The 20,158-nt window shown below is 46.6% G+C and overlaps 1 protein-coding gene and 1 long non-coding RNA gene across 5 annotated transcripts; one reads left to right on the top strand and one right to left on the bottom strand.

Annotated features, from left to right (window-relative positions):
* Positions 1-10,422: 10,422 nt before the first annotated feature.
* Positions 10,423-15,034, top strand: LOC109744020 (uncharacterized). Of its 4 annotated transcripts, none has more exons than XR_012186987.1 (3): positions 11,159-13,121; positions 13,569-13,633; positions 14,390-15,034. It is a non-coding gene; the product is annotated as an uncharacterized lncRNA (long non-coding RNA). The 4 variants fall into 4 exon arrangements; XR_012186988.1 differs by lacking the exon at positions 13,569-13,633 and having other exon boundaries at positions 11,162-13,121; positions 14,390-14,696; positions 14,792-15,034; XR_005757222.3 differs by lacking the exon at positions 13,569-13,633 and having other exon boundaries at positions 11,184-13,121; positions 13,772-14,691; positions 14,792-15,034.
* Positions 15,035-15,850: 816 nt separating this feature from the next.
* LOC109744022 (putative receptor protein kinase ZmPK1) lies at positions 15,851-18,637 on the bottom strand. The gene has a single exon (XM_020303114.4). The coding sequence runs from the start codon at positions 18,394-18,396 to the stop codon at positions 15,982-15,984; it is 2,415 nt and encodes an 804-aa protein (XP_020158703.1). The 5' UTR covers positions 18,397-18,637; the 3' UTR covers positions 15,851-15,981.
* Positions 18,638-20,158: the final 1,521 nt, after the last annotated feature.

Genomic DNA, 20,158 nt, shown 5'->3' with positions numbered 1-20,158 from the left:
CCCAGTGCCAGCCCGGTGGAGCCCAATCCCGGACATGGGTCCTCTGAAGCAGGACGTCGTCGCGAACGGGTCGACGGCGAGGATGCGGGCCAGGCATCATCGACAACAAATACTATATGCCGCAAAAGTAAAGTAACATTTTTTAAATGATTGGATTGTGATTTCTTATATGCAAATTCTAAATTTTATAACTAAAAATATAATAAACTAAAAAAATATCGACCATATCTAAAACTAACATTTCTATAACTAAAATTGTATAACTAATTTTTCTTTAACATTTCTATATAACAAACATTTCTATAACATTAATACAGAAAAAACTAACATTTCTATATATAACTAACATTTCTATAACATTAATACGGAAAAAACTGAAAAAACTAAAAACTAATAACTAATAACAGAAAAACTAAAAACAAAAAAACTAAAAACTAAAAATAGAACAAAAATTGTGTATGTGTGTGTGTGTATGGTGTGTGTGTGTGTGTGTGTGCGTGTGTATGTGTTGTGTGTGCAGGCGACGGCGACGGCGCCGGCGGCGCGCGCGGCGGCTTCGATTGGAGGGAGAGGAGAGGGGGACAGAGGCTCACAGCGCAGGCGAGGTCGAGGCGACGGCGACGGCGACGCGGGCCGGTGCAGGGACGGGGACGCGGGCCGGTGCGGGGATGGGGACGGGCCGGCGACGCGGACGGCGCGACGAGGATGGTGGCGGAGCGGAGTCGACGGGGACGACGCGACGGCGGCGGCGACGGCATGGGACGGGGCGGCGGCGATGAAGCAGAGAGAAGTGGGAGGAAACTGACGAAATTTTCGTAAGTGTTGTTTATATAGGAGGGGCCTTTAGTACCGGTTGGAGCCACCAACCGGTACTAAAGGTCGACTTTGGCCAGGCCAAGCGGCGGGAAGCGCACCCCTTTAGTATCGGGTGGTGGCTGCAACCGGTACTAAAGGCCCCCCCTTTAGTACCGGTTGGAGCCACCACCCGGTACTAAAGGGGGTGCGCTGGCGCAGGTGCGGTGCGGCAAGTTTAGTCCCACCTCGCTAGCCGAGGGGCGCCCGCACTGGTTTATAAGCCCCAGTGCGGTAGCTCTCTCGAGCTCCTCTCCAAAGCAGGCCTACTGGGCCTAAATGTTTTGTGCTGCCCTGTGGGCCTACTGGGCCTTTGCGGGCCTGCATCCTGGCCCAACAACAGGTTGGGTTTCTAGTCGTATGCAGGTCGCTGTGGCGCAGTAGGCGGGCTTTTTTATTTTCTTATTTTTTTGCTTTATTTATTTTTGCTTTATTTATTTTTGAGTTGTTTTTTGCTGTATTTAGAGTTTCTTTGTGAATATTTTTGCTTTAGGTACAAAAAAGTACAAACTTTCTATTAGTGCCGGTAGTTTACAAATTTGAATAGTTTACATTTTGAATTATTTGAAATTTATGTGAATCACTAGTTTGTGAATAACTTAACTTTGAAAATAGATTTTTCAGTGATTCTTTTATCTTATGTTTAATATTAGTGTGTTTTATCATTATATTCAATTTAGCAATGCTTAGGTTATTTAAAAAATGAAATGCCATTGTAACGGATGAGTTTTCGTCCGAAACCCTGATACTACGAAAGAGATTGTCCATTTTGTACACGAAGTGCATCCAGTTTTTGCGGTAACCCTCTCTACTTTTTTGCACATGCTATGTGGGTGAAATTATGATACCATGCCAACTTTCAACCTTTTCTGAGTTCATTTGAAATGCGTTTCAATTTCAGGGTCATTTAGCTGAAAAAATCAGTAAATGCATGAAATAATTTGTTTGCACATAAAATTTCTTCGCGTTTCAAATGCCAAAACACATAACTACCCTAACTATTACAGAGATTCCCTCTTGGGTGTGAAACACAGAAAAAAGTGATGATAGTGAAGCCGATCACTTCCCAGATCTTTGGGTGTGAAACTTTTTCTTCGCGTGTGTCCCTTTGCGCCGTAGCCATGGAAAATCTTCATCATTTAATTGGATGCTCGGGTCAATATTCACTGTGAATGGAGCAATTTCATCAAACTTTTCATAATCTTCTGACATGTCTGTCTTGTCATCCACTCCCACGATGTTTCTCTTCCAAGAAAGAACTATGTGGCGCTTTGGCTCATCGTATGATGCATTCGCTTCCTTATCTTTTCTTTTTCTCGGCTTGGTAGACATATCCTTCACATAGAAAACCTGTGCCACATAATTAGCTAGGACGAATGGTTCGTCTGCATACGCAAGATTGTTGAGATCCACTGTTGTCATTCCGTACTGCGGGTCTTCTGTTACCCCATATCGTGTCATATTGACCCATTTGCACCGAAACAAAGGGACCTTCAAACCACGTCCATAGTCAAGTTCCCATATCTCCTCTATGTAACCACAATATGTTTCCTTTCCCGTCTTGGTTGTTGCATCAAAGCGGACACCACTGTTTTGGTTGGTGCTCTTCTTATCTTGGGCGATCGTGTAAAATGTATTACCATTTATCTCGTACCCTTTGAAAGTCATTATATTCGAAGATGGTAACTGGGACAGCGAGTACAGGTCATCTTCAATAGAGGCGTCATGCATGGTACGTGTCTACAACCAGCCGGTGAAACTCCTGGTTTGTTCACGTGTAATCCAGTCATCAGATCGCTCCGGGTGTTTGGAGCGTAGAAAATTCTTGTGTTCGTCCATATACGGAGCCACCAAGGCGGAATTCTGTATAACTGTGTAGTGTGCTTCAGTGAGAGAATGTCCGTCCATACATATTTTTTGATTCCCTCCTAGCGTGCCTTTTCCATCCAGTCTGCCCTTATGCCGTGATTCAGGAACACCAATCGGCTTAAGGTCAGGAATAAAGTCAATACAAAACTCAATGATCTCCTCATTTTCATGGCCCTTGGAGATGCTTCCTTCTGGCCTAGCACGGTTATGAACATATTTCTTTAAGACTCCCATGAACCTCTCAAAGGGGAACATATTGTGTAGAAATACAGGACCCAAAACGTTAATCTCTTCGCATAGGTGAACTAGGACGTGTGTCATGATGTTGAAGAAGGATGGTGGGAACACCAACTCGAAACTGACAAGACATTGCACCAAATCATTCTCTAACCTTGGTATGATTTCTGGATTGATTACCTTCTGAGAGATTGCATTGAGGAATGCACATAGCTTCACAATGGCTAATCGAACGTTATCCGGTAGAAGCCCCCTCAATGCAACCGGAAGCAGTTGCGTCATAATCACGTGGCAGTCATGAGACTTTAGGTTCTGGAACTTTTTCTCTGCCATGTTTATTATTCCCTTTATATTCGACAAGAAGCCAGATGGTACCTTAATACTGAGCAGGCATTCAAAGAAGATTTCCTTCTCTTCTTTGGTAAGAGCGTAGCTGGCATGACCCTGATGTATGCCGTCTTTTCCATGCATACGTTGCTGGTCCTCCCGTGCCTCAGGTGTATCTTTTGTCTTCCCATACACGCCCAAGAAGCCAAGCAGGGTCACGCAAAGATTCTTCGTCACGTGCATCACGTCGATTGCAGAGCGGACCTCTAGATCTTTCCAATAGGGCAGGTCCCAAAATATAGATTTCTTCTTCCACATGGGTGCGCGTCCGTCAGCGTCATTCGGAACAGGTTGTCCGCCAGGACCCTTTCCAAAAACTACCTTCAAATCGTTGACCATATCATGTACATCAGCACCAGTACGGTGGCGAGGCTTCGTCCGGTGATCCACCTCACCTTTGAAATGCTTGCCTTTCTTTCTTACGGGATGCCTGCTCGGAAGAAATCGACGATGTCCCAGGTACACATTCTTCCTACAATTGTCCAAATATATACTGTCGGTATCATCCAAACAGTGCGTGCATGCGCGGTATCCCTTGTTTGTCTGTCCTGAAAGGTTACTGAGAGCAGGCCAATCATTGATGGTCACGAACAGCAAGGCCTTTAGGTCAAATTCTTCTCCCATGTGCTCATCCCACGCACGTGCACCTGTTCCATTCCACAGCTGTAAGAGTTCTTCAACTAATGGCCTTAGGTACACATCAATGTCGTTGCCGGGTTGCTTAGGGCCTTGGGTGAGCACTGGCATCATAATGAACTTCCGCTTCATGCACAACCAAGGAGGAAGGTTATACAAACATAGAGTCACAGGCTAGGTGCTATGGTTGCTGCTCTGCTCCCCAAAAGGATTAATGCCATCTGCGCTTAGACCAAACCATACGTTCCTTGCGTCATCTGCAAACTCCTTCCCGTACTTTCTCTCAATTTTTCTCCACTGCGACCCGTCAGCGGGTACTATCAACTTTCTGTCTTTCTTACGGTCTTCTCTGTGCCATCGCATCGCCTTGGCATGCTCTTTGTTTTGGAACAAACGTTTCAACCGTGGTATTATAGGAGCATACCACATCACCTTGGCAGGAATCTTATTCCTGGGGCGCTCGCCCTCGACATCACCAGGGTCATCGCGCCTGATCTTATAGCGCAATGCACCGCATACCGGGCAAGCGTTCAAATCCTCGTACTCACCGCGGTAGAGGATGCAGTCATTAGGGCATGCATGTATCTTCTGCACCTCTAACCCTAGAGGGCAGACAGCCTTCTTTGCTTCGTACGTACTCTCGGGCAATTCGTTGTCCTTTGGAAGCATATTCTTTATCATTACCAGCAACTTTCCAAATCCCTTGTCAGTACACCATTCTCTGCCTTCCATTGCAGCAATTCCAGTGTGGTGCCCAACTTTTTCTTGTCAGCTTCGCAATTCGGGTACAACAATTTCTTGTGATCCTCTAACATGCGCTGCAACTTCTTCTTCTCCAAATCACTTGCGCAGTTTCTCTTTGCATCGGCAATGGCCCGACCTAGATCATCAGCGGGCTCATCTGATGCCTCTTCTTCAGCTTCTTCCCGCATTGCCGGCTCAGCTTCTTCCCCCATTGTTGTATCATCGTATTCAGGGAACCCATGGCCAGGATAGTTGTCATCGTCCTCTTCTTCTTCATTGTCTTCTATCATAACCCCTCTTTCTCCGTGCTTGGTCCAAACATTATAGTGGGGCATGAAACCGGACTTAAACAGGTGGACATGAATGGTTCTTGACGTAGAGTAATTGTGATCATTCTTACATACTAAACATGGACAAGGCATAAAACCATCCGCCCACTTGTTTGCCTCAGCCGCAAGCAGAAAAGTTTGGACGCCATTAATGAACTCGGGAGAGCATCGGTCATCGTACATCCATTGTCGGCTCATCTTTATTACACAACACCGAATAGACCAAATTAATACAAGTTCATACATAAAGTTCATACATGAAGTTCATACAAGACTTAAATGCAACAAACAAATAACTCTCTAACTAAAGAATTTAAATGCAACAACAAATGCGATCAAGATCGCAACTAAGGTAACAATTGATCCAACAGCATAATGATACCAAGCCTCACTATCAATGGCATATTTTCTAATCTTTCTAATCTTCAAGCGCATTTTCTCCATCTTGATCTTGTGATCATCGACGACATCGGCAACATGCAACTCCAATTCCATCTTCTCCCCCTCAATTCTTTTCAATTTTTCTTTCAAATACTCGTTTTCTCTTTCAACTAAATTTAACCTCTCGACAATAGGGTCGGTTGGAATTTCCGGTCCACAAACCTCCTAGACAAAAATATCTATGTCAACTTGATGGGCATAATTTGTCATAAACACGAAATGCAACAACTAGTTTTAAAAGAGAATATACCACATCCGAATCATAACAAGGACGAGGGCCGACGGGGACGGATATCAAAACCATGGCACTATGTATAACAAACAACATACGGGTAAGATAATTATACGAGTAACTATATATCCAAATCACACAAACATCAATTTGGTAATGTAAAACATTCATGAACAAGAGGCTCACCACAAGGTGGTGCCGGCGACGGAACGGTGCGGGCGATCGACTGTGGTTACGACTTAGATTTAGAAGGCACTAAGTAAACCACACCTACATATGCAAACTAAGTGTTAGTTTTGACCACAAATTGCATATAAATCAAATACTAGCACATATATTTTCTACCAAATTACTAAACTCATAAATTAATCACTATACAAAGCATTGCAAGAGCTAATCTAGCAATGAGAGATGAAAGGACAAAGTTGCTAACCTTTGTGATCATTTGAATGGATGGGGGCCTTCAAATCTTAACAAATTTTGGGCAAAATGTGTGATGAGCTTGAGAGGAAGAGGGGAAGAACAGAGAGGAGAGGGGAAAGGGGAAGAACAGAGCGAGCTCGGGTGGACGAAGGGCTTATGTAGGACGACCTTTAGCACCGGTTCGTGCCATGAACCGGTACTAAAGGTGCTGGAGGGGCCCCGGACTGACAACATCCTGCCACCACTCACTTTAGTACCTGTCCGTGGCACGAACCGGTGCTAAAGGTCGGCCACGAACCGGTACTAATGAAAGTGGCTGGCTAGCCGTTGGAACCGGCACTAATGCACACATTAGTGCCGGCTCAAAAACAAACCAGCACTAATGTGCTTGACATTTGACCCTTTTTCTACTAGTGCTTGTTAGGGCATTTCTAACCGATCCTTAAAAAATAGTGGAGTATCCGGCCTAGTATAGCTTACTGAAGTATATATAGGGTTTGTCAGGGCACATCTAGATGTGCCTTAGTTATTGCACATCTAAGTGACACAAGCAAGCATAGAAAGGAAAAGAAAAAGAAAAAAGAAAATACCCACACGAATCTTCACTTAAGATCAATGATATATGACTTAGGTGTGCAATACTTATGGCACATCTAGATGTGCTTTAGCAAAACTGATATACTTCACTACAATTTCGCCGGACCTAGCCGATCCCTTAAAGTTAGCGGAGTAAAAATATTTTGCATAAATTCAATCAAATTTAAACCAAAAGATGCATGCATTTAAACATAAGTTTAACGTAGATAGTCTTTGCAATCGAACATATATTAAACATAAATTTTAAACCAAAACTAAACTACACTAAAAAGTTAAACTAAAGTCGGTCAAAGTGAAGGTCGAGCCAGTCCTTCCTCGTGAGACAACCCTCGGTGAGAGCCGGGTCCGGGCCGGTGCCGTTGTCGTCGTCGCCGGGGAAGATGCTCCGCCACTCCTCGACGTCGATCTCCTTCTCGCCGCCCTCCTCATCGTCGGAGATGACGATGACTTCGCCGTCATTGACGGCGAATATCGCCAGCTCCGCCTCCACGAGCTCTGGGTACTGCCGCCGGAGGTCATCCATGTAGGCCTCGGCGGCGGCCTCCACCTCGAGGCGCTCCCTCGCCTCTCAGTCCTCATGTGGCATCCGAGCGCTCACCACCCCCGGCTCCGGTGGGACGAGGTGGACTGGAGTCGTACCGAAGGGGAAGTTGAGCCTCAAATCGCGGCCGTGGTACGTCACCTGCCACCGGTCGTACTCCATGGCGGCAAGCTCAACCTTGTGGAACGACCCGATCCACGGCCGTTGGTGGGTCTCCCGGTCGGTGATTTCCGCCACCCACGTCCCCAACGACCACTGCCGAACACCGAGGTAGGTCCTCATCGGCGGCCGCGGCGGAAGGAGCTCCAGGAAGTCCTTAAATCGGGTGAGGGGCGCGGCGATGGGCGGATCGGGTGAAGAAACAGATACTTGACAAGAACAAAGTTGTAGCAAATAAACTAAGTGATACGATTTGATGCTAAGCTAACGATTGGGTCTACCCATCACATCATTCTTCTAATGATGTGATCCGTTATCAAATGACAACTCATGTTTATGGTTAGTAAACCTTAACCATCTTTGTTCAACAAGCTAGTCTAGTAGAGGCTTACTAGGGACACCATTTTCGTTTATGTATCCACACATGTATTTAGGTCTCCGATCAATACATTTCTAGCATGGATAATAAACATTTATCATGAACAAAGAAATATGATAATAACATCTTTATTAGTGCCTCTAGGGCATATTCCAAACAATTGTATTTTTGCTTCTAAGTATAAACAATGATTTCTTTACCGCACTTGGATGATAGTTTACTATCTACATCATGTCATCATGTTTATTGCAGTGCTCGGTTTGTTAGAAACTTAGTAACTCGAGATGCATGTTGGATAGGGGTCTACATATCACGGACGAAATGCCTATGCAAGATTATGTCATGAGTGATCATAGTCATAAATATAAACAATTTAGTCGCTGCCCAATTTTAATTTGTTCACCACAACACATTTATTTTGCCTGGAGAGATGCCTCTAGTAATGGTATGTCCCCTATCTATCTCCTTTAATTGCATGAATCGTTACAATTTACTTTTCTCGTTGTTCTGTTTTATTATTATTTTGTTCTATTTATCACTTCCTACTATACCATACAATTTACCCCTGTAACTAGCGGGACAAGAAGCTTGCAAACCTTCTTGAAATGTTGGGGGAAGAATGTTCCGTTTTTGGTGTGCGGTACCAAGGATTTCGGTTGCAAAAGAGATTTTTACTGGTTCGATAAACCTACTTCATCGAGGGAAATACTTATTGCTAGGTTACTTCATCCTTACACTTGGGGTTACCGAACCTCTCTTACGAGAGAGCAAGCAAGATTTCTGACGTCGTTGTAGGAGAATTTCTTGTTATCTATTTTGCGTAGTTACTTTTTATTTAATGTTTGTTTGCTTATTTGCTTGATAAAATATTCAAAAAATATATTAAAACATCATCTACGCACTTTTTGTTTCAGCTTGTTATATTGTCTACTTCAGCTCAAAACACCAAACTTTGTGACTTTACTGTAGCATGTTTTTTTTTGATTTCCATTATTTTCTTTTGTTTTTTTCTTTGGTTTTCTTTAGTTTCCCTTTCTCGTTTCCTTTTTCTCTCGGTTTCACTGTTTCTGTCTCGGTTTTTTGTTCTTTATTTGATTTTCTTCTATTATTCTTTCCCTTTTTTCCTTTCTTTTTAAGCACATGTTTATATTTTTCATACGCATTGTGCATGTTTCTTATTACCAGAACTATTTTTTATACACATTTAATATTTTCAAATACACAATTTACATTTTTTGAAATATATGTTTTGATGTCTACTTCTTGTCATTCACATTGTATATTTTTTGTATACATCTAAAACATTTTCATACATATTTAATATTCTTAAATATATGGTTCTTTAAAGTACTTTAAAAATTGAATACATGTTACACATTTTTCAAATACATATTGAAACATGTTTTTATGATACAAACATTTTTTTCAACATACAAACATTTTTTACATTGGATAAATTTTTCAAAGATGTCACAAACATTTTGTTTGAAACTCATGAACATTTTTCTAAATGTAAACATTTTTTAATGGTATGAAACATTTTTTTAGTTACACAAAAATTGTTTACATCGTATAAAATTTTAATAAAATGTTTTAATAAAATGTGATGTACATTTGTTTGAAACACGTGAGCATTTTTGCAAATGTCACATAATTGTTTTTGACTGGCACAAACATTTTCTAAATGTTGAGCGAACATTTTTTACACCCATTTACATTTTTTAAATGTGCGATGAACATTGTTAAGAAATTAGCGAAATTATTTTTCATAATATATGTATTTCTGGAAAAATAAAAATAATAAAATAAAAACAAGCATGCAATGTCAGTGTGATGGGACCTCGTGGTTAGTGAGCTGGCCCACTACTGGTTCCTTGTAGGCGATGCGGTCTACTGGTGGACATGAAGCGAGACATAAATGTGCCCCTCGAACATGTCAATTGGTATGCCGCTTGGGACGAGGCGCACAAGAAGGCCGGCCCGCAAGCCCAGCTACGCTGCCTCCCTATTTTTTGGGACGGCAGAGCCATTGTAGGCAGTTAAGACCGAAGAATCCTAGTTAAGTTCAAAATCACAAATTAAAAACCCTAATTAATGCGAACCAATCTGTGGTTGGATGGTTAGAGGTATCCCCAGCCCACTAGTGTTCAAGTCCTGGTGCTAACTGGGAGGAGACGTTCCCGTCGACGATGAGGCACCTACAGTGGCTTCGTAAATCTCAAGATGATATGTCGGCTCAGTCTCTCGAAGGTGCTCATAGTGATAGGGTGTGCGTGTGTGCATTCATAGGGATGGGTGCATGAGCGCTTGCATCTGCACCGTGTTAAAAAAACCACAATTAACAATTGCGAAGAACCCTAATTCCTAAATCCGAAAACCCTAATTCTCAAATCGCAACTTATCTATTGCTAAGTTGAGATGCTTGTATATATCATCATTCGTCCACATCAAAAAACTTCTCTCGAGTGCATGCGGCGACGGCGCCAGAGACCGGTGAGGTCGCCGTCTTGGGGCAGTGGCAAGTGAGGAGAGAGAAAAGTGATGTACCGTGACGGTTCCCCACTCGTTTTTGGTTGTATATAAAACGCGTTGCTTTTAGAAAACAAGGGACTAAATGTCAGGCTGAAAATTTGCGCAACTAGAAGTCTAACTTTTGTAACTTGGGTGAACCAAAATATAATTTTTCCCAAAGCTTTTCTCACACGCAAAGCTTGAAGACTTTCGTAGCTCTTCCGAGACACTGCACAACTGATAGCAATTAGGCCCAAAAATAACTGACTCGACAATTCTTCCCAACGAAGTCGAACATATGATTTTCAAAAAGAGTCCAACATATAGCTTTCTAAAAACAAAGTCCAACATAGCTCCTCCCAATCTAGTTCGCTCCATATGCTACTACTACCCGCCAAGCGGGACATGAGGAAGGCCGTCCAGTCCATCATCTTCAACGGGAACTCCCTGGTAAAAATCAACGCGTGATAATCCCCCTCACGGCCTCACCCCAGTTTGGAGATCAACAACGTGCACCCGCTAACTTCACTCACGCATATACGTCTTGTCTCCGGCCATTGGGTCGTTGCACGGCGAAGAATTGAAGCCAAGGACGGGCGGCGCACGCCCTCCGGCTAGCGGCGGAGGTGGAACGAAGGGTCGCCAATGATGCGGTGCCATCGCTTGCACGTCACCGCGCAGCGGAAGAGGTCCGGGACGCCCGGCACGCGCAGCAGGATCTCGACGACGACCTCGTCCGGCCGGCTCGCGACGTGAGGATCGACGTACGTACGGTTCGACGTGGGATTTGGAGGCAAGCGCAGGTTGGATCGGAGTATATCTCTCCCTCTCTCGCTAATTAATAATAAAGCACGGAGTGAGCCTGTCGGTTCACCGTCGCGACCTTTTTGCAAATAGACCCTCCTATTTTCTAGACATTGCACCCGCAGTCCCCTCATAAGTCAGACCCGAACCGGCACAGAGGAGAAAAGAAGAAAAAAAAGCCCAGCGCCCCGCACGATCCTGCCTCCTCGATCCCATCTCCACCTCCATCCCGCCGCCACCTCCTGCCCCGCGCCGCCTCGACCGGGACCGCGCCCCTCCCCAAACGACGACGATGATGGAGGGCGGCGCCCAGCACCTGGCCGACAGATTCGCCGGCTCCCCGCTCCTCGGGGCCAGCCCCTCCCCCGTGCCAGGTCGAGCATCGGCTTGGAGGCCCACACACGAGCACGGGTTCGCTCGATCCGTCCGGGTAGGGCGCCGCCGGCGGTCTTCTTCTCCGGCCATCCGTCGTCGGCGGCCGTTCTTCCTGCTCCCGTGCCTCTGATTTGGATCGAGGTCGCGGTGGTAGTGGTTCGGCGGCGGTGGCGGCGTTGGGAGCAGCGGCGGCGGGTGGTGGGGTCCGGCAGCGGGTGCAAGGGCTATGGCGCGGTGATGGGGAGCTGCAGATCTGTGTCCATGGCCGGACCACCGCGGACAGGGGTTTCTTCCCGGATTGTTGATGAATATACTTGGGGATTCATGATTCTTGCATCCCATGATGTGACGCGAGATTCGTTGGGATTTTGGGCGAGGGAGATGGGGTGCGATTTGGGGGGATCACGCCTCGGATTCTTGGGGTCGCCGGGAATGCGGTGATTGAAGGAGAAGACGGTGGAGGGAGAGAGGGAGGAAGGGAGGAGGAGGGGGAGGCTGCGATGGGACACGTTGGGGATGCCCACTGAACGTTGGTGTCCTTCTGAACACAAATCCATGGAGTGCCCAACCCGGATTTCAAAGGGACTTGGCTGGTTCGATACTACCAATTCCTTGGGTGCTGATTTTGAGGGGGGCTTCTAGATTGAGATCGAGTGAGAGGGGGTTGACGAGGAGAGAGCAGTCAGGTGGCGGTGGCGGTGGCGGCGGTGACTTGGAGCACAGTCCAGCGACGACGGCCGTTCGGGAGCAGTAGCGCGACGGCGGCTGTTCGGGAGTAGGAGTGAGATAGCGGCTGGGCATCGCGGGGTTCAGTGGTTGGAGAGGATAAGGGGGACGGCAGCTGCACTCGGCACCATGGGACACCCAACGTGGTTGGAGAGGATAAGGTTGATGGCTGATTTCTTTGTTCGCCTTTGTTGTGGTCAATGGTTTCGCATCCTTCTTAATCCCTTGCCATGAGGCAATAAATCGCAAAAGAGCAGACACCACCCTATGCTCCACCTTCCATGTACATGTATTCTTCTTCGGACCCTGAACCGAAGGCTTCTTCCGGTCCTTATCAAGGTACGGCTGATAGGTGGTTTCACCGCGGAGCTCCCTCGCCGTCAGTACAGCGACGCTTGATCGATCGTGTCGCAGCTCATCACCTTGCATCGCCCTCCCACCACTGCTTCTCTCTGATCTTGGTCAGATGTTCTGGTTGATGTGCAAGGAGATGAGAGGGCAAGCTAGGGGAATGGAATTAGAGAGACGATTGTAGAGCGGCATCGTTGTTGTCCCTGTTGCTTTATTCTTTTCTTACTCAAGTGGTTACTTTACCTTCATCAGTCCATCTTCACACTTTTGATTGTCTCAGCTTAGCTTGCAGTTCCAGCTTAGATTTGTCAGTTTTATGGGTTAGCCAGATTGTTCAAATATTTGTCGTCCAATTTATTTATAATCTAACTGTGCAAATGTTTGGTTGATTCACAATTTTCTCATCCTTTCACCGCTTGTGTTTATCAGGTCTGGAGATATGAACCAATCACCCTGATACCTTTACTAGGCTGATGCATATGGAGCTTGCAATCAGATCCAAAATATGGAGCTGTCTAACAAAAGCAGGTACTACCACATCTTAGGCTTCAAAAATTTAAGATACATATGGACGTGGGAGTCCACTGATATGTATGTCTTTCAAATACACTTTGAATGGTCCAGGAACAAGATTTTTGTCTGAAGAGTGTGTTTTGTGTCCATATACATTAGTTAGACGTATTTTAATTCTAGATACATCCTTTTTTATCTATTTTGATGACAAGTATTTTCGGACGGAGGGAGTATGTTATTAGAGGATATCTTATTGCGTATTTATTTGGTTAATACTGGGGGGGGGGGGTAGCTACTCTCGCCCCCCTTTCTCTCTGAATGCACCGAAAGGAGTGCCATATAATTGTAATTACTGATTTTACCTTTCACAGTCATGAGTTATGAGTCATGAAAGTAGAAAATTATTTTACAAGGTCAGGGCAGTGCCACAATATGAACCAATGTATCTGGACTTGCTACCAGGTTTAGACGACTTGAAGTGAGGGTGAATAATGCACATTTTAAACATATGGTGATCCGAACTATCAGTATGTTCCCTGCTGCTACTGAATAGATGTTTTTCTAGCTTATAACAATTTGAATTATTGATCAACATGTACTTGCCTGCCCAGTCGTTGTTTGTATAATTACATATCCTAATTGTAAAACTTCCTGCCATACTACAGACTTTATGGTTTGAAGATGACATGTATGCAATGTGTGGTCTGCACTGATGAGACGTTGGAGGGGCAAGTACTGCACTTGGTTCAGTGCATATACAAGATGGTAGAAAAAAGGGTGTGATAATGTAGTTATAGCTTTGCACGACGAATAGCATGATGTTTGGCCTATAACTTTGTTCGGTAGGGTTGAGAAATTCTGAATGATTTTCTTGACTGGACAATATGTATCCGTACAATAATTGCTCCTTTCTTTGTATATATATTTGTTTGATTTGCTCCCCTTCCTTCATGCTCTGTATAGAACAACGTGGCACAAAGTACTGCAAGCCTCCCTGTATGGTAAAAAACTCGATAATTGTCCTTTTAGTTTATTTTTCAACCAGTTCTTAAGATGATCTTAGATTAATAGTATGTAGAATTTTGATGTCAAGCCTCACATATCTGATCAACTGGTATGATGCATATTGTGATGTGTAGTATATAGATTAAAAGCAAGCGTACCATCCATGACAAGCATATGTTGAATTCACGGTTGTTTCCCAGTGTAGTTCTGAATCTCATGCTAATGATCTGTGATTCTGAGTTGCACTTTTATTGCTTAAAAGTTGATTGCGCATCCAGGGCACCATTATTGATGGCAAGTCAATTTCAGAGGACATAAAGTTACAGATTGCTGAACAATTTCGCCGAATGAAAAAGGCAGTTGCACATGTTCCTGGATTAGCTATTGTATTGGTAGGCGATAGAAGGGACTCTCAATCCCATGTGGGATTTAAACTGAAGGGTTGTGAGGAAGTTGGGATAAAATCTTTGTTGTCAGAGTTGCCTTAGAACTGCACAAAAGACAAGTGGTGGATTCAGCATCAAGATTAAGTGGAGATCTATCTGTTCATCGCATCCTTGTGCCGCTACCACTACCACAAGTAATGTATTGTACTACCTCATGCACTAAAGCATCTTCCATGCAAAAAAAACTTGGTTCTTTTTAATTCTTTAGTGTTTTTTCTAATTTACTTTTCACAGGGGTGCGATGAGCCTGGGCTCAGAAATGGATATTTGGATGTAATGGTCTTTGTTTTAGTATTTTTTTTCCAGCCAAAAACTGTTGCCAAAAGTGGGAGACGGCTCATAGTAGAAATCATCAGCTGTTGTTTGTTCAAAAAGCATGAACTTAACTTCTGCAAGAACAATTCAATGTCAGACTGCATTTTCATTGTTTCAAACAGTTTAGCTACACTTATACAGAGTTCAATTCAAACTTTCAAAGTGAACGTTGATTCAAGACAGTAAGATAGATCACACTTCATTATTTTGTGAAAGAAATGCACCTTAAGTTGAGATAGTTTTTGTGACATATATCAGGTGCTCTGGTGACACTAAATTTTTATCTCCTGTTGCAACGCACGGACATATGTGCTCATATATGTATACCTTTTGCGTGAGGTTATCTTTTCCACCTTATATTTGCACGGCCGGCCCGTGTTGCAATTCCCGGACTGTTAGGAGTCGGCGCCCTGATCTGAACGTGTCACAACTCTTCTTCTTGAACGATCGGGACTCTTGCTATCGGTGGTAAGTGGTGACGCTAACTCGGCTGCAGAGTTGTAAGCCGATCGAAAAGGTATGACGTGATGAGGAGGAGTTTCGTTGAGAAGATACATATGACCGGTCACATCATCAATCAAGGATATACAAGTCCAACATTGCGTCTCTCTCTAACTAAAAGAAAGAAAAGAAGTCCGACATTGCGGTCAGGAACGAGCCAAGGCGTGTACAAGGAAGGCCTGCTCTTCATGCCTCGTGCCCAAACCCACACCCACCGGCCACCGTACGTGTTAAACTACTTTGTAGGCACGTCCCCATCGAGTCCGCTCCATGCCAGCGCCTGCCAAGCGAGACTCGTCAAAAACAAATGCTCGCGTGACATGGACAGCCAACATTCGTGCATCCTAGTCAAATTAAATACTTACTACTCCTACTACGTACCCTTGGTCTCTGCTTCGCGAAAAAGTAGCTAAAGAAAACAAATGTTTCCTTTTCAATAGGTAGGTGCAAACGATACATCAGTTGTAGTCAAGTGGTGCAAGGCTAACTGTAAATCTTTCCTTTTCACATAACGCATGTGGACGGCCATATTCAGCATCTCACTGGTATTTTTTATGTTCAGCATTCATTCAAATAAACAAATTAATAAATATAGCAAGGAATCCAAGTCACAACAAGTACGCAGGGTGTTCGTCCTCGTCATCGCAAGCTATAAGAGCCTTGAAGATGTCATCCATAGCCGGCCTGCTGCTCCTCTCCTCCATGATGCACGACAAGGAGATCTTCAACATTTCCATGGCCTGTCGCGGGTTGAACTGCCCGTTCAACCTGCTATCCACCAATGACACGACGTCCCCGCTTGCCACCACCTGCTCCAGTGCCTGCACGATCTGGCTCATCTGTAGCCGCTCCTTGCCGTCCACAGTCCTCTGTTCTGTTATTCTGCTTCCCATCAAGATCTCCAGAAGCACGATGCCATAGCTGTACACGTCGACCTTGGCGTCGATCGGTAGGCCCAACACCCACTCGGGTGCCATGTACCCTGTCGTTCCCCTCATCTGGGAGAGTTGCACGCCGTCGCCGACGGCTTTCCTCCTAGACAGCTTGGACAGCCCGAAGTCGGCGATCTTTGGGTCGAGGTCTCGAGTGAGCAGGATGTTCTCCGGCTTGACGTCGCAGTGGATGACCCACTCGAGGCACTCGTGGTGGAGGTAGGCTAGGCCCTTGGCCGCGCCCAGCGCAATCTTGAACCGCTCTCTCCATGCCAGCGCCTTGCTGTTGTCCTCGCCGAACAGGTGCCTGTCGAGCGACCCGTTCTCCACGTACTCGTACACCAGCAACTTGTGCTTGCCCTCGGAGCAGAACCCCCAGATTCTCACCAGGTTAATATGGTTGATCCTCCCGAACACCGTCATCTCCGCCCAAAACTCCTCCTCGCCCTGCAGCACGTTTGTCAGCTCCTTCACCGCCACCACGGTGGTCTTGTCAAGCACGCCACGGTACACCACGCCGGAGCCGCCGCGGCCGAGCACCTCGTTGAAGTCCCCAGTCACTTTCTTGAGCTCTCGATACGTGAACCTCCTGAACTGGGTCCCCATGACGAGCCGGTAGCCTGCCTCCAGCGAGCTGGGCATGCTCTCCTGGCCAGACATGAACCACCATGCCGTGGCGGCGAAGAGTAGCTCGAGAAATCCCAACACCGCGGCGAACCAGAAGAGGTAGGACAAGTTCGGGCCGCTTCTTAGTGCCCCATACGTGTCGACGTATGTTGGCGGGTCGATGGCCGCATCAGAGCCATTAAGAGTGCAGTCGAGGGCCATGGACGGCGGCGGTGCCTCGGCGTTGAGGTCGCTAGGCACCTTGAGGTATATGTTTCCGGGGGCGGTGGGCGACGTGTAACCGTTGAAGAGGACCCCTTTGGGGTAGCACTGGCCCGTGCCATCCTTCTTGTAGGCGAAGGCGGCGCAGGAGCACATGCTCAAGCAGAGGCTCTTGCAGTATTCGAACGTGACGGAGCTGTTGTACCCGACGTCGTAGCCGTAGAAGTCAGTGGAGGCCACCTTGACGAACGTGAACCGCTTTTCCGACGACGCGCTGCAGTTGGCGGCGGGGAGGCTGAAGGTGGGGTTGCAGCCCTTCCTCCAGTCCCGGCGGTCCACCATCTCGTACCCCGGCACGCAGGAGCACCGGAGGGACGGCTGGTACTCGCACACGGCGTTCTTGCCGCACAGCCCGTGGACGGAGCACGGCTGCTTCACGGCAGCCCACGTGACCGCCCATCCTCCGGCGGCGTCCAGGCTGTACATCCTCACGCTTCCGTCCTGCTCGATGGTTAGCCGCCTCTTGACGCCGGCGGCGCCCACGTCGGAGGCCTCGACCCGGAGGTTGTCGCTGGAGAGGAACACGCCGGTGTCGTCGAGGACGGCGATGCGTGAGCTGTTGTAGTTGGTCCGGCCGCTCCCGAACACGCCTATATCCCGGTCAGGCCAGTAGATGCTGGCGATCTGCGGGCCGTCATACAAGAGACGCAGCACGTTGTCGTTGTCGTAGTAGAGGGAGTAGTAGCCAGCGACGAGCCTCGTGTCCTTGGTCAGCGGCTGCGACGGGAGCAGGGTGTCCGTCGGCCAGTCGAAGCTCTGCCACACGGCACGGCCGGTGGACGGGTCCAGGACCCGAAGATTGCCGGTGTCGAGGAGGGAGACGGTGAAGTGCTTGTTGCCGGCGTTCTTGCTGTCCCACACGGTCGTCCCGTTGGCGTCGGCGAGGGCCAGCTTGCCGCCGTCGCCGAAGGATACACGGGAGACCCGGCCGTTCACGGGGGCGCCGGGGTTGGCCGTCCAGGCGGCGGTCCGGTCCGTGGCCGCGGTGAACCAGACAGAGAAGTAGAAGGCGTTGTCGACGACGTCTCCGGCTGGGAGGAAGCCGCAGGAGAAGGTGGCGTCCGGCGACACCAGGAAGGGCCGCTCGTGGTCCTCCACGGACAGGGAGGACCCGGCGCCCAGCGTGTGTCCTACTCCCGCCGATGCTGCAGCACAGGAGCGCAGCAGCGGAACAAGAAGAAGAAGACTAACGAATCTAGCCATGATTCATGAAGTGGATGCTGTGATGGATGTGAGGTATTTTAGCTGGTCGGCATGGGAAGCAATCGCCAAGAATCAAGCATGCATTCATACTACCTGTAGTTCCACTAGTCCTATTTATATTTGTTTTACGTCAGGCCACTTGTGTTCCTTAAACTAACTCTGTATGTGTATACGCCAGCGGAGCGGAGCCGAGACTAGACTGCTGCTACGATCGTTTCCATACTGTGTAATGGACTTGTGAGTTGTGACTCACTCCTGCACCATAGTACCATATCATACCATGGCAACTTGTACGAGGGAGCTTGCATTGGCTATCCAAGTGCAAGTTGAGTCTGCCCCGGTGCAAGTTGAGCCTGCAGAGCCCCGATGCACACGTCTCTTCTTGCTTTAATTCAATTAATTTCAGCCACTTGGGCTGGGAATCATCTCATCACCTTCTTACGAGCTTTGCTACACCTACTCGTCTAGAGTAGTTTACATAATCATTGGTGTAAGGTGAAAACGGAGTGCAAACTTTCCGCTTTTCCAGAGAAAAAATGAAAACAGTTGCAAAACAAAAATGGAAATGAATTTTTTTATGCGAAAAAACCAGAACAGGTTTTCGGGCGGAACAGACGTGGAACTGAAACTTTCCGTTTCCATGAATATGGAATTTCCATTTTTACTATAGGCTTATATGGATGCTTTGTAGCTCAACCACCAACCAATACACAATGACACAATGAGCAAAATGGATCATTTAGCCCAACTTCTACTACCATACATACTGAACTAGACCTTATACGCAATTATCCAGTATTACTACAATACTACGCTAAGTTGCTAATATAATCATATTATTTTGTAAATTCACTACGGGACAAATACCAAATCCCGGCTCTCAGCGTCGGTTTTGGACAAGCCACTTTACGCTTTATATCCTACCCTGTTTGTCATCAAGGGCGGAATTTTAGCCCTAGACATCCTACAATCTTATATTGAGCACATTACCCTCGATGATGACCAATACGCAATCAATAAGGAGCTGGATCCCTCGGGCATATTCTCTGTCAAATCTGCCTACGCCAAGCTGGTTTGTGGGCCCAAAGTTCGGTACGCCAAGGCTTTGTGGGCTACTCGCGTGCCCCCTCAAAGTGTGTATATTCATTTGGCAAGCGGAGTGGACCTTCTTCTCTCTCCTACTAAGCTTCAAAATGTCACGGCCGGGCTATGGGTGTTGCGCTTTATGTGGAGCTCCGAAAAACACCAACAACATTCTGTTCCAATGTGCTTCCGCAAAATTCCCGTGGAGATGCGTATGAGATTGTTTTGGTCAAATTGGAATCCTAATTCGCTGGTAGAGATTCTTGTGTTGCTCAACAACGCACGCGAGTAGCAACGTGGCTTAGCATTGGGAACATTTAATGCTTTATCTTGGGCGCTACAGACTAGTCGTAACAAACTTGCCATTGAGGAAACCATTTCATGCCATCCAACTAACTATATATTTAAATGGTCTCTATTATCTCAGAATCGCGTCCTCTAGGGAAGGGAAAGGACAGTGAGGCGGCGACGGACACCCTTCTTAAAATCAAGCATCTTCATGCTATCCATAGGAGCTCTTCAGTCAGAACTTTTTGGGCCTTAGTTATCTTATAAACAACCCAAGCCCGGCAAGCCCCCCACGACTGAACTCTGCATCGCCATATAAGAGCATCTCCGGCCGTTCGTCTCTCAGGGGGCTTGAAAAATCGTCGCCTGTTGGCGAACCGGCGCTAAAATC

This window comes from Aegilops tauschii, chromosome 1 (assembly GCF_002575655.3).
Source record: "Aegilops tauschii subsp. strangulata cultivar AL8/78 chromosome 1, Aet v6.0, whole genome shotgun sequence".
NCBI lineage: Eukaryota > Viridiplantae > Streptophyta > Magnoliopsida > Poales > Poaceae > Aegilops > Aegilops tauschii.
Note: the sequence above shows the minus strand (reverse complement) of the source record. Positions and strands in the feature narration are given on the sequence as shown.